This window comes from Dermochelys coriacea, chromosome 24 (assembly GCF_009764565.3).
Source record: "Dermochelys coriacea isolate rDerCor1 chromosome 24, rDerCor1.pri.v4, whole genome shotgun sequence".
Lineage (NCBI taxonomy): Eukaryota > Metazoa > Chordata > Testudines > Dermochelyidae > Dermochelys > Dermochelys coriacea.
This window is the reverse complement of record NC_050091.1, coordinates 12297146-12310358: the sequence shown is the minus strand read 5'-3', so window position 1 is coordinate 12310358 and position 13213 is coordinate 12297146. Positions and strand designations below refer to the sequence as shown.

The 13213-nt window shown below is 59.0% G+C and overlaps 1 protein-coding gene across 7 annotated transcripts in view; it reads left to right on the top strand.

The window, feature by feature from the left end:
* POU2F2 (POU class 2 homeobox 2) overlaps positions 1–13213 on the top strand; it is a 39216-nt gene that overhangs the window by 19848 nt on the left and 6155 nt on the right. For 6 of the 7 annotated variants that reach the window (XM_043502145.1, XM_043502147.1, XM_043502149.1 and 3 more), the window contains 3 exons: positions 7959–8133; positions 8774–8839; positions 10395–10566. In XM_043502145.1, coding sequence (XP_043358080.1) covers positions 7959–8133; positions 8774–8839; positions 10395–10566 — 413 coding nt within the window. Of the gene's footprint in view, positions 1–7958; positions 8134–8773; positions 8840–10394; positions 10567–10844; positions 10918–13213 lie in introns of all 7 variants that reach the window. The other variant, XR_006276937.1, reaches the window with a different exon arrangement.

Below are 13213 nucleotides of genomic sequence, written 5' to 3'. Positions count from 1 at the left end.
TGGGAGGAACCCCCAGTGTGACAGCCCCTCTTAGAATCAGATTCATAGACTTTAAGGTCAGAAAGGACCATCATGATCATCTAGTCCAACCTCCTGCACAACGCAGGCCACAGAATCTCACCCACCCACTCCTACGAAAAACCTCACCTATGTCTGAGCTATTGAAATCCTCAACTTGTGGTTTAAAGACTTTGAGGTGCAGAGAATTCTCCAGCAAGTGACCCGTGCCCCACACTGCAGAGGAAGGTGAAAACCCCTCAGGGCCTCTGCCAATCTGTCCTGGAGGAAAATTCCTTCCCGACCCCAAATGTGGCGATCAGATAAACCCTGAGCATATGGGAAAGACTCACCAGCCAGCCCCCAGGAAAGGATTCTCTGTAGTAACTTAGATCCCACCCCATCTAACATCCCATTACAAGCCATTGGGCCTATTTACCACTAATAGTCGAAGATCAATTAATTGCCAAAATTAGGCTAATCCCATCATATCATCCCTTCCATAAATTTATCAAGCTTAGTCTTGAAACCAGATACGTCTTTTGCCCCCACTGCTCTCCTTGGAGGCTGTTGCAGAACTTCACTCCTCTGATGGTTAGAAACCTTCGTCTAATTTCAAGTCTAAACTTCCCGATGGCCAGTTTTATCCATTTGTTCTTGTGTCCATATTGGTACTGAGCTTAAATAATTCCTCTCCCTCCCTGGTATTACCCTCTGATATATTTATAGAGAACAATCATATTTCCCCTCAGCTTTCTTTTAGTTTTGGTCAGGCTAAACAAGCCAAGCTCTTTGAATCTCCTTTCATAAGACTGGTTTTCCATTCCTCGGAGCATCCTAGTAGCCCTTCCCTGTACCTGTTCCAGTTTGAATTCATCCTTCTCAAAACATGGGAGACCAGAACTGCACCCAGTATTCCAGACGAGGTCTCACCAGGGCCTTGTGTAACGGTGCTAACACCTCCTTATCTCTACTGGAAACACCTCGCCTGATGCATCCCAAGGCTGCATTAGCTTTTCTCCCGGCCACATCACATCCGCGGCTCATAGTCATCCTATGATCAACCAATACTCTGAGGTCAACTTGGGGGTCAACTCTCTCCGGTGTTGGACCCTCTGACCGCCTCCTGGAACCGCACCTCCGAGCCCCCAGCAGCCTGGCTCTGCCGGGGCCCCCTCAGGAGTCCCCTCGCTCGGGGCCCCCACCCAGAGGGCGCAGCGCCCCCCGATCTCTAGCTGCAGAGACTCCCAGTCAGCGTCACACAGGAGGGTTATTGAAGGTCTGGACCCAGCCCGGGCAGTTATCAGGGCCCTGGGGCCTGGCCAGTCTCAGCCCTGGGTCCCCATGGGCTGCGGCTGTTCCTTGTTCCCAGCCCAGCCCCCTCCTTCCAGCCGATCATCTGATATCATCTCCCCCACCAGCCCCTCCTCTGTCCTTTGTCTTCCATCCCAGATAAACAGGCCCCTGGAGCCCCTCTCTTCCGTCCTTTGTTCCCCCCTGCAAGGACTTGGCTGGTTAGGTCCCCAGGCCCCTCTCTCCTCAGCCCATTGTCCCCCCACTGGCCAGAACCGGCAGGCTCCCAAACTGGGCTGGGCCTCCCCGTCACCAGTTGCTGGGTCCACCATCTCCAGGCCGGTGTCTGGGGTCCTGGCTGCTAAGCGAGGTCACACCTGGTCGCCTGCAACAACAAACCCTCTCTCCCTCCCCCAACCTTGTTACACATGCAGCCCACAGGGAAACTGAGGCACACACAGTGTTCATGCAAAACACTAAGAAAATCCCCCACTTTGTCACATCTTTCCCCCCTTCGAGTCTGAACTGAGCGGGTCACTCCAGCCGGTGACCTGGGGAAGTTCAGGCCCCCCTCTCGGGACAAAGCATCAGCTATAACATTGGCACTCCCCTTAACCTGGACTACCCCCATCTCATACTCCTGCAGGGACAGACTCCACCTCAGGAGCTTGACGCTGGCCCCTCTCATCTGGTGCAACCGCGGCAGGGCAAGTGGTCTGGGGACACAGTGAAGTGAGGCCCAAATAGATCCGGCTGCAGCCTTTTAAGGTCCACCGCAGGGCCAGGCATTCCCTCTCTATGGCTGCAAAACCCTGCTCCTGGGGCAGCAGCTTCCTGCTCAGGTGCCCGGTGGGGTGTCTCTCCCCCTTCGAACCAGCACTGTGCCCAGCCCTGTGTCTGGGGCATCGGTGAACACCATAAAGGGCTTGTCAAAGTCTGGGCCCTTGACTAGATCCTCCTTCAGTGCACAGAAAGCCCTCGAGCGCTGCCCGGTCCAGACCAGCTTGTCTGGCTTCTCCTTCTTGCATAGCTCAGTGATGGGGGCCAACACAGAGCTAAAGTGGGGTACAGACCCCAGTGGTGCCCCCCATCCCGATAAAGGCCTGGGCCTGTTTCTTAGTTTGGGGAGCAGGCCAGTCTCTGATCGCCCCACCTTGGCTGGCTCTGGCTTTAGGCAGCCGCTCCCCACCTTGTGTCCCAGGTATGACCCCTCTGCCATCCCCACCTTGACGTCCCAGCCTTTACCGTCAGCCCTGCCTCCTGGAGGCGACTCAGCCCCCTCTTCACCTGGAACACCTGGTCTTCCCAGGTCTGGCTAAACACACAGCGGTCGTCAGGATATGGAAGGGCAGAATCCTCGAAACCTCCAGCCCCAGCACCTGATCCACCCAGCACTGACAGTCCCTTGGGCCGAAAGGGAGGACCAGGAACGTGTATAGTCCCAGGGGTGGTGAAAGCTGACTTTTGTCTGGCATCAGGATCCAAAGGCACCTGCCGGTAGCATTTGGTGAGATCCCTGGTCATGGAGTACCGAGTCCCTCCAACTTGTCTAGGATCTCGTCAGGCCTAGACATGGGCCGGCATCGGACACGGTGATGGCACTGAGCTTCCGATACTCCACACACGGATCGACCCGTCTTTCCTGGGGACCAGCCCCACGGGAGAGGCCCCCAGGGCTGGTGGGTGGCTGGATCACCCCTAAAACCAGCATGTCCCCAACCTCTCCCTCCAGGGCCTAGGCTGTGTTCCCCGTTACTCTGAATGTGGAACACAGGATGGGAGGATGGGCTCCCGGCTCCACCCAGTGGACAGCTCAGTTTGTGAGCCCAGGCCGGTTGGAGAACAGCTGTGGGTACGAATGCAGGGTCTCTCTCATCTCTGCCTGCCAGACAGGAGTTAGCTGGTCAGAGAGGGGAATTGAGTCAAGCAAGAGACCGGCTCTGGTCTCAGGGAAGAGACCCACCAGGGGATCTTCCCCCTTCTCCCACTGGCCACACATGGCCAGGACCAGCCTCTCCCTGTCACGGTACGGCTCCGTCATGTTGACCTGGTCCCCTTGGTGGCTGTGAGCCCGGCTGGACTGGTCCACCACATCGTTCTCATTCAGCTGCTGGATGACCTTGAAGGGCCCATCTCAGGAAGCTTGCAGCTTATTCTACCTCACCGGACGAGACCCCTCACCTGGTCATAGAATCATAGAAGATCAGGGCTGGAATGGACCTCAGGAGGTATCTAGTCCAACCCCCTGCTCAAAGCAGGACCGATCCCCAATTAATCATCCCAGCCAGGGCTTTGTCAAGCCGGGCCTTAATACCTCTAAGGATGGAGATTCCACCACCTCCCTAGGGAACCCCTTCCAGCGCTTCACCACCCTCCCAGTGAAATAGTCTTTCCTGATCTCCAACCTAGACCTCCCCCACTGCAACTTGAGACCATTGCTCCTCGTTCTGTCATCTGCCACCACTGAGACCAGCCGAGCTCCATCCTCTTTGGAACCCCCCCTCAGGAGTTGAACTGCTATCAAGTCCCCCCTCACTCTTCCCTTCTGCAGACGAAATAAGCCCCGTTCCCTCAGCCCCCTTCGTAAGTCATGTGCCCCAGCCCCTGATCATTTTCGTTGCCGGTGCCGTAGGCTGAGCGGTCGTACCAGACCTTCTGCATCCCTTGGGCCCTGGCTAGGTTCTCCCTGGCCAGACCCTGAGCTCAGCGAGCTGTTCTCGGAAAGTCAGGACATGCTCCACCAGTGATTCTCCATCGGGCCTTCCCCTCCCATCCGTCCCTCACCAAGCCCAGGGGACCCTTCACTCCCCTCCCATACAGCAGCTGCAAAGCAGAGAACCCTTTGGGTTCCTGGGACACTTCCCTGCACACGGACAGCAGGTGGGTAAATACTCGTCCCAGTTCTGCGGGTGCCGATCCACGAAAGTCTTCAGCCTCGTCATCAGGGTCCATTAAACCTCTGACTCCACCAGCCTGTTGGACTGAGGGTGATACGCCCAGGCCCAAGTGGGCCGGACCCCACACTTCTCCCACAGGCACTGGAGTGGGGCTAACATGATATTGGACCCCTGGACTGTAAGAACCTCCCGGGGAACTCCCCTCGGCTGAAAATGGTCAGCAGCGCGTCTGCCACGGTGTCTGCTTCAGTGGAGGTCAAGGCCGCTGCCTCAGGGTAGTGGGTGGTGAAATCTATCCCCAGCAGACGGTATTTCTTCCCCGCCCGGGTCGCCCTGTTGTGGGGCCCCACAATGTCCATGGCCACCTTCTGGAAAGGTTCCTCTATGATGGGCAAGGGTTTCAAAGCTACTTTCCCCTTGTCCCGGGCCTTCCCCACCCTCTGGCAGGGTCACAGGACCTGCAGTACTGACGGACGGCATCAAAGACTCTGGGCCAGTAAAAGTTCTGCAGCGGGGGGGACACCATGGGCCAGGTACAGTAGCCGGCAGCGGCACTTCTGGGGGACCACTAGCTGCCTCCTGATTCCCCACGGTTCAGGTTTTCCTCAGGGGCCCTTTCCCGATACCAGATCCCTTCTCGCACAGGGATTTTTCCCTGCAATCCTGCCCGGGGCCTTGCAACATGGGGGCCCACAGGGCCCTCAGCTTCTCCAAGGAGGGACCCTCCTGCTGCTCGGTCTGGAATTCAGCTGATGGATTTGAGGACCCAGTCCTTGTTGACTGTGCCTCAGTTTCCCCACCTCAGGAAAAAGCCTCAGTCTCAGCTCTCTTAAGCCCTGTCCCCAGTACTCACTGTCCCCTGTCCCCCACCCCCCCATCCCCAGTCCCCTGTCCACCCCCATCCCCTGTTGTCATCCCCACACCCCATTGGAGATTCCAGCCCCTGCTGGGTGGATCCCCGGTGCTGGGCCAAGTGGCCTGCCCTGACTCCAGCCACAGGCAATGTCCAGGACGCCGTCTGGCCAGGTCTCCAAACCATCCCCCATCAGCACTGCCTGGTCCGATCCATCACCTCCGTGCCCCAGTCCCACTGCCCCTGGACCCCCCTTCCATCCGCCCCAGGGGTCTGACTACAGACAGGCAGGTAATCGGAGCTTAGCAGCTCTTCCCTGGTGCTCTGGGGCAGCGACTCCTCTGGGCTGGGCGGTTCAGGTGGTCACTGGTCCCCGCCCCTTCCTGACACCAGGTCTGAATCCTGTCTTAAACAGACACAGTCACTTCCCAGCCCCCGTGCTGCAGGATCCCCCCCCAACCATCCCTCTGGTGTCTGCACCGGGATCGGAGCCACAGGCTGGGTGAATGGCTGCAGTGTGGGGGCCTCCCCTCAAGTCACTCAGCCCTCGATCCAGGATCTCTCCCCCATGCCTGTCTCCCCATTGACCACCTCTATCTGCTCCCATTGGGGTCCGAGGGGCCTGAGCCCAGGGGTACAGGCAGACATATCTGCTGGGCTTGGGGTGGGAGCCGTCTGCCCCAGGGGCTGGTGGGTGGCTGCTTCCTCCCCAGGGTGAGACGCAGCTCGACCCGCTGTCTCCCCTCCGCCACGTTAAGCCTTTGAGGTTCTCCTGGGCCAAGAGTCCCTGTGTCTTGGGGCCTGCGCCCCTAGGCCCTCTCTGCCTGCAGTAACCACATCTCTAGTCTCTGACGTCCCCTGGAGACGTCCGGCCCCCTTGGCCTCTCCTCCACCTCCGGGTTTCCCTGAGTCCACACCCCCTGCAACGCCTCGGTGGGTCCCAGCTCCTTCGCTGTGCACCCCAATTCCAACCACCGGGGCAGGGAACCCAGGCTGTCCCGGACTCCCAGGCCAGGGATCTCTCGGCTCTGTACTGCCTCTGGGAGGAACCCCCCAGTGCGACAGCCCATCCTGGGGGTGCACTCCCCTGCAGGGTTAGGCCCTGGGCCACACCACCTCCTGGGACTACACCTCCAAGCCCCCAGCAGCCTGGCTATCCTGGGGCACCCTCAGGGAGTCCCCTCACTCGGGGCCCCCACCCGCAGAGGGCACAGCGCCCCCCAATCTCTAGCTGCAGGGACTCCCAGTCAGCGTCACACAGGAGGGTTATTGAAGGTCTGGACCCAGCCTGGGCAGTTCTCGGGGCCCTGGGGCCTGGCCAGTCTCAGCCCTGGGTCCCCATGGGCTGCAGCTGCTCCTTGTCCCCAGCCCAGCCCCCTAAATCCCCTCCCCCACCAGCCCTGCTCTGTCCTTTGTTTTCAGTCCCAGGTGAACAGATCGTCTGGGCCCCCCTCTTCTGTCCTCTGGTCCCCTCTGGCTGGTCAGGTCCCCGGGCCCCTCTCTCCTCAGCCCATTGTGCCCCCCCCCAAGCCAGAACCGGCTGGCTCCTGAGCTGGGCTGGGTCTGCTGGTCACCAGTTGCTGGGTTCCCCATCTGCAGGCTGTTGCTGGGGTCCCGGCTGCTAGTTGAGGTCACACCTGTTCTGTGCAGCACACAGGGAAACTGGGGCACACACAGTGTTACATGCAACAGTGGTTTCAGCATTGGCCTGCTAAACCCAGAGTTTGTGAGTTCCGTCCTTGAGGGGACCATTTAGGGATCTGGGACAAAATTGGGGATTGGTCTTGCTTTGAGCAGGGGTTGGACTAGATGACCTCCTGAGTCCCTTTCAACCCTGATATTCTATGATCCATTAAGAAAATCCCCCACTTCGTCACACAGTGAGGTAAGAAATTTTGCAGATGATACAAAACTACGCAAGATAGTTAAGACCCAGCCGGGCAAGACTGCGAAGGAGCTACAGAAAACTGGGTGGGATGGGCAACAAATGGCAGATGAAATGCAATGTGATAAATGCAAAGTATGCACCTTGGCAAACGGTAATCCCAACTATACACATAAAAGATGGGGTCTAAATAGCTGTGTACCACTCAAGGAAGAGATTCGCGTCATGTGGATAGTTCTCTGAACACATCCTCTCCATGTGCAGTGGCCGTCAAAAGCGACAGAATCCTGGGAATCATAAGAAAGGTACAGTTAAAAAATATCATGTTGCCCTCCATGGGATGCCCACAGCTGAATACTGCGTGCGGATGTGGTTGCCCCATCTCAAAAAGATACATTGGATTGGAAAAGGTTCAGAAAAGGGCAACAAAAATAATGAGGGGGCATGGATCGGCTGTCATGTGAGGGGAGGATGACTAAGAGTGGGCCTTTCAGGTCGGAGGAAAAGACAAATAAGGTTATACATAAGTACGAATAAGATATGACAGAGATCAACAATCATGACTAGGGTGGAGACCGTCAATAAGGAAGTGTATTACTATTCTCAGAACCACAAGAACGAGGGGTCACCAGTGAAATGAATAAGCAGCAGGTTTAAAACCCCACAAAAAGAAGTATTTCTTCATAAACGCCACAGTAACCTGTGGAACTCCTTGCTGGGGGGGTGTGAAGGCCAAGACACTAATATGGTTCCACAAGATAGAAAGAACTAGATAAGTTCACGGGAGACAGGGCCAGCAGTGGCTGTTAGCCAGCTGGGCAGTGGAGGGGTCCCCAGCCTCTGATGTTTTCTGCGATCTGACAGGAGCTGCGCGATGGGCGCGCGCGGATGATCACTGGGCGATTCCCGGTTCTGGTCATTCCTCGGGTGCACCCGGCACTGGCTGCTGTGGGCAGACAGGACACAGGGCTGGATGGACCTTTGCTCTGACCAGCCCGGCCGCTCTTCTGTTCCTCTTATGTCGCGCCCCCAGAACCAGAAGCCTACCTCAGAGGAGATCCTGCTGATCGCAGAGCAGCTGAACATGGAGAAAGAGGTGATCCGTGTCTGGTTCTGCAACCGCCGCCAGAAGGAGAAACGCATCAACCCCTGCAGCAGCACCCCCATGCTGCCCGCCCAGGCAAGCCCCCGGGTACGGCCCCCACATGGTACGTACCAACCCCCCCGGGTAGGGCCCCACATGGTATATACTGACCCCTCCCCCAGGTACAGCCCCCCCCACATGGTAAGTATGGACACCCTTGGTACAGCCTCCACGTGGTATGTACCGACACCCCGGGTACGGTCCCCACATGGCATGTACTGACGCCGCCGGGCACGGCCCCCACATGATACATACTGACCCCCCCGGGTATGGCCCCCACATGGCACGTACTGACCCCCCCGGATATGGCCCCCACATGGCACGTACTGACCCCCCCCGGATATGGCCCCCACATGGTACAGACTGACCACCCCGGGTATGGCCCCCACATGGCACGTACTGACCCCCCCGGATACGGCCCCCACATGGTACAGACTGACCCCCCGGGTACGGCCCCCACATGGCACGTACTGACCCCAGCCGGGCACGGCCCCCACATGGCACGGCCCCCACATGGCACGTACTGACCCTGCCGGGCACGGCCCCCACATGGTATGTACCGATATCCTGGATATAGCCCCCACATGGTATGAGCCCCCCCGTAGAGCCCTCCCGTGGTACTACTGACCCTGCACATGGGGGAGAGCCCCCCCAGAGGTGGGCGCCTCACGCCTGTGACCCCGTCTCTCCGTCTCTCTGCCCAGGTGACGAGTCCAGCCCCCGCGTGAGTCTCCCGCTCTCCCAGGCTTCCAGCAGTCTGAGCACAACAGGTGTGTCCTTGCCCCGTGTTTCTGTAGGACCTGCCCCACAGTGACCTGCGGGGGAGCCGGGTTAGTCTGTATCCGCAAACCCAGCCGGAGGCCGCCGGTCCTTAGGGCCTACCCACTGATTTGGGCCTCAGCTTTCGTGGGCTAGAGCCCACTGCATCAGATGCACGGAGTGGAAATGCAGTAGGAAGAGACGTAGACCCAGAGACCATGAAACGATGGGGCTGCCTTACCAGCTCTAACGAGACTCATCGGTTAAGGTGGGCTAGTCTCAGCAGGAGACAAAACCGTTCGTAGTGATCATCAGGGTGGCCCATCTCCAGCAGTGGACAAGAAGGTGTGAGTAACAGGGGGGCAAATTAGCCTGGGGAAGAGTTTGTAGTTAGTGTGGGGAGGCCAGCCGCTCCCAGGCTTTATTCAGGCCGAATTGATGGTGTCCAGTTTGCAAATTAAGTCCAGTTCTGCAGTCTCTCGGTGGAGTCTGCTTTTGAAGTTTTTTTGTCAAAGAATTGCCACTTTAGGTCTGTAATCGAGCGACCGGGGGCTTGAAGTGTTCGTCCGACTGGTTTTTGAATGTATAATCTTGACGTCTGATTTACGTCCATTTGTTCAGTCAGCAGAGAGAGATTGAGGCACTTTATTTACATAGGGACCTACAGAAATGGGACCTGTTCAGTGCGGGGAGACTGAGCCAGCGAGGCTCTGTGTTTATCTAGGACCTGCACAAACTGTACCCGACCAACAGGGCATATATTGAATGCATACTTGAAGGCCTGTGTTACCATAGGCTGGGTGGGGGCGGATGGGGGACTTTTTGGCCCAAGGGCCACATCGGGGTTCAAAATTGTATGGAGGGCCGAGTAGGGAAGGCTGTGCCTCCCCAAATAGGCTGCTCCCACCCCCTCCCACCTCCTGCCCCCCTCCAAACTCCCAACCCATCCATACCCCCTGTTCCTTGTCCCCTGACCGCCCCCTCCCAGGATCCCCTGCCCTAGCCACGCCCCCAGGATGCCACCCCCTATCCAAACCCCCCCTGCTCCCTGTCCCAACTGCCCCGACCCCTATCCACACCCCTGCCCCCTGACAGGCCACCCAGGATTCCACGCCTATCAACTCCCCCCGTTCCCATCCCCTGACTGCTTCCCCCGCCCCAGAACCTCCACCGCATCCAACCCCCCTGCTCCTGGTCCCCTGACTGCCCCCGGGACCTTCTGCCCCAACCCCCCTGCTCCCCGCCCCCTTACCATGCCGCTCAGAGCACCAGGACTGGCCGCTGTGCAGTCTAGAGCACTGGGGCAGGCTGGCGGCACGGGGCTGTGGGGAGGGGGACAACGGGGGGGGCCGGGAGCTCAAGGGCCAGGCAGGATGGTCCCAGCGGGCCGGATATGGCCTTGGATATGGCCCACGGGCTGTACTTTGCCCACCTCTGACATACCTAAACTCAGCTACGGGGTGAGCGGGTATGGGGGTGAGGCAGACCAAGGCGCTGTGTTTGCATAGGGCCTATGCTCCCTCTCCTGATCTCCGCCCCCGTACCGCCCCCACTTCTCTCTTGCAGTGACTACCTTGTCCTCGGCGGTCAGCTCCCTGACCCCCAGCCGGACGGGGACAGGCGGGGGGCCCCCCGCTATCAATTCCGCCACGCCCCCCCCCCACCACAGCCACCCACCCCAGCCCCCAGAGCAGCAGCCATTCAGCATCGGCCTGTCGGGCCTGAATCCCAGCACGGGGTAAGCGGTGAGGGGCCATGACAGGGACTGAAGGGGGTGGGAAGAACGACACTACCCCAGGGTGGCGCGGTAACTCCCCCTCTAAGGGGGCAGGTGATTCCAGTGCCATGGGGGGTGGCGACCCTCTGCCAAGGGGCCTGCAGCTAGGGCGGGTGGTGTATGCGCCTCTACCGATGGTGTGGGGTGCTTGTGCCCCCCGGCCATGGAGGGCCAGTGCCATGGGGAGGGTGTTGGGGGGTTTCCCCGGCTTAACCTGCTGCGTCTGGTTTGATTTTCAGAGCACAGTGCTAGGGGTGAATGCGGGGTTAAACCCAGCGCTAATGGCCACCAACCCGCTGGCCACCATCCAAGGTTCGTGGCACGAGCAGGCATCCCGCCATCTGCTTCGGCCGGCCGGCCACTGGGTGTGTGCGAGGGAGTGAGTGTGAGTGTGGGGGCTCAGGAGCATATCTGGAGCCAGGTCTGTCTGGGAGGAACAAGTGTGACAGGCCAGGTGTGAGTGTGAGCTGAAACCTTGCCTTTGTGAGCGTGCAAGGAATCCCAGAGAGAGCAGAGATCTGGGAGGTGTGTGTATCAGAAGTGTGCGTGCAGGGAGGGCAGACGTGTGCAGAGACCCGTGTGTGTGTGAGCATTGGGAGTGTGCATGCAGTGAAGGTGGACATGTGGCAGAGATTGGTGGGGTGGGTGTGAGGATAGGGAGTGTGCGTGCAGGGAGGGCGGGTGTGCGCAGAGATCTGTGTGTGTTTGTGTGTGAGGATCGGGAGAGGTGCGTGCAGGCAGGGCAGATGTGTGCAGGGATCTGTGTGTGTGTGAGGTTCAGGAGTGTGCGTGCAGGGAGGGCAGACGTGTGCAGAGATCCATGTGTGTGTGTGTGAGGCATATGAGAGTGCGTGTGGGGAGGGCAGACGTGCAGAGATCTGTGTGTGTGTGAGGATTGAGAGTGTGCGTGCGGGGAGGGAGACGTGTGCAGAGCTCTGTGTGAGTGTGTGAGGATCGGGAGTGTGTGTGCGGGGAGGGCAGGCGTGTGCAGAGATCCATGTGTGTGTGTGAGGATCAGGAGTGTGTGTGTGGGGAGGGCCGGCGTGTGCAGAGATCCGTGTGTGTGTGAGGATCGGGAGTGTGTGTGCGGGGAGGGCGGATGTGTGCAGAGATCCATGTGTGTGTGTGAGGAATATGAGCGTGGTGTGGGGGGAGGGCTGGCATATGCAGAGATCCGTGTGTGTGTGAGGATCGGGTGTGTGCGTGCAGGGAGGGCAGATATGTGCAGAGATCCATGTGTGTGTGTTGTGAGTATCGGGAGTGTGCGTGTGGGGAGGGCGGACGTGTGCAGAGATCCGTGTGTGTGGGGACAATCGGGAGTGTGTGTGTGGGGAGGGCCAGCATGTGCAGAGATCCGTGTGTGTGTGAGGATCGGGAGTGTGTGTGCGGGGAGGGTGGACGTGTGCAGAGGTCTGTGTTTGTGTGCGAAATATGAGTGTGCATGGGGGGAAGGGCTGGCATATGCAGAGATCCTGTGTGTGTGAGGATCGGGTGTGTGTGTGCGGGAGGGTGATGTGTGCAGAGATGTGTGTGTGTGTGAGGATCGGGAGTGTGCCGTGCAGGGAGGGCGGACGTTGCGAGAGATCCATGTGTGTGTGAGGATCGGGAGTGTGCATGCGGGGAGTGTGGACCGTGTGCAGAGATCTGTGTGTGTGAGGATCGGGAGTGTGCGTGTGGGGAGGGCAGACGGTGTGCAGAGATCTGTTGTGTGTGTGTGTGAGGAAAATGAGTGAGCGTGGGGGGAGGGCTGGTGTGTGCAGAGATCCGTGTGTGTGTGAGGATCGGGAGGTGTGTGGCGGGGAGGGCTGGCATGTGCAGAGATCCGTGTGTGAGAGGATCGGGAGTGCGCGTGCAGGGAGGGCAGACGTGTGCAGAGATCCGTGTGTCTGTGTGAGGATCAGGAGTGTGCGTGCAGGGAGGGCCGGCATGTGCAGAAATCCGTGTGTGTGTGTGAGGATCAGGAGTGTGCATGCGGGAGGGCCGCATGTGCAGAGATCCATGTGTGTGTGAGGATCGGGAGCGGGTGTGCGGGGAGGGTGGATGTGGTGCAGAGATCCGTGTGTGTGTGAGGATCGGGAGTGGCGTGCCGGGGAGGGCGGACGTGTGCAGAGATCCGTGTGTGTGTGAGGATCGGGAGTGTGCATGTGGGGAGGCGGACGTTGTGCAGGGATCCGTGTGTGTGTGAGGATCGGGAGTGTGTGTGCGGGGAGAGTGGACGTGTGCAGAGACCCGGTGGTGTGTGTGAGGGATCGGGAGTGCGTGTATCGGAGGGCGGACGTGTGCAGAGAACCCGTGTGTGTGTGAGGATTTGGAGTGGTGTGTGCGGGGAGGGTGGACGTGTGCAGAGATCCATGTGTGTGTGAGGATCGGGAGTGTGTGTGCGGGGAGGGTGGACGTGTGCAGAGATCCGTGTGTTGTGTGAGGATCGGTGAGTGGTGTGCGTGTGGGGAGGTGGACGTGTGAGAGATCTGTGTGTGGGAGGAATATGAGTGCGTGTGGGACAGCCGGCGTGTGCAGAGATCTGTGTGTGTGTGAGGATCGGGAGTGTGTGTGCGGGGAGGGTGGACGTGTGCAGAGATCCATGTGTGTGTGTGAGGATTGGGAGTGT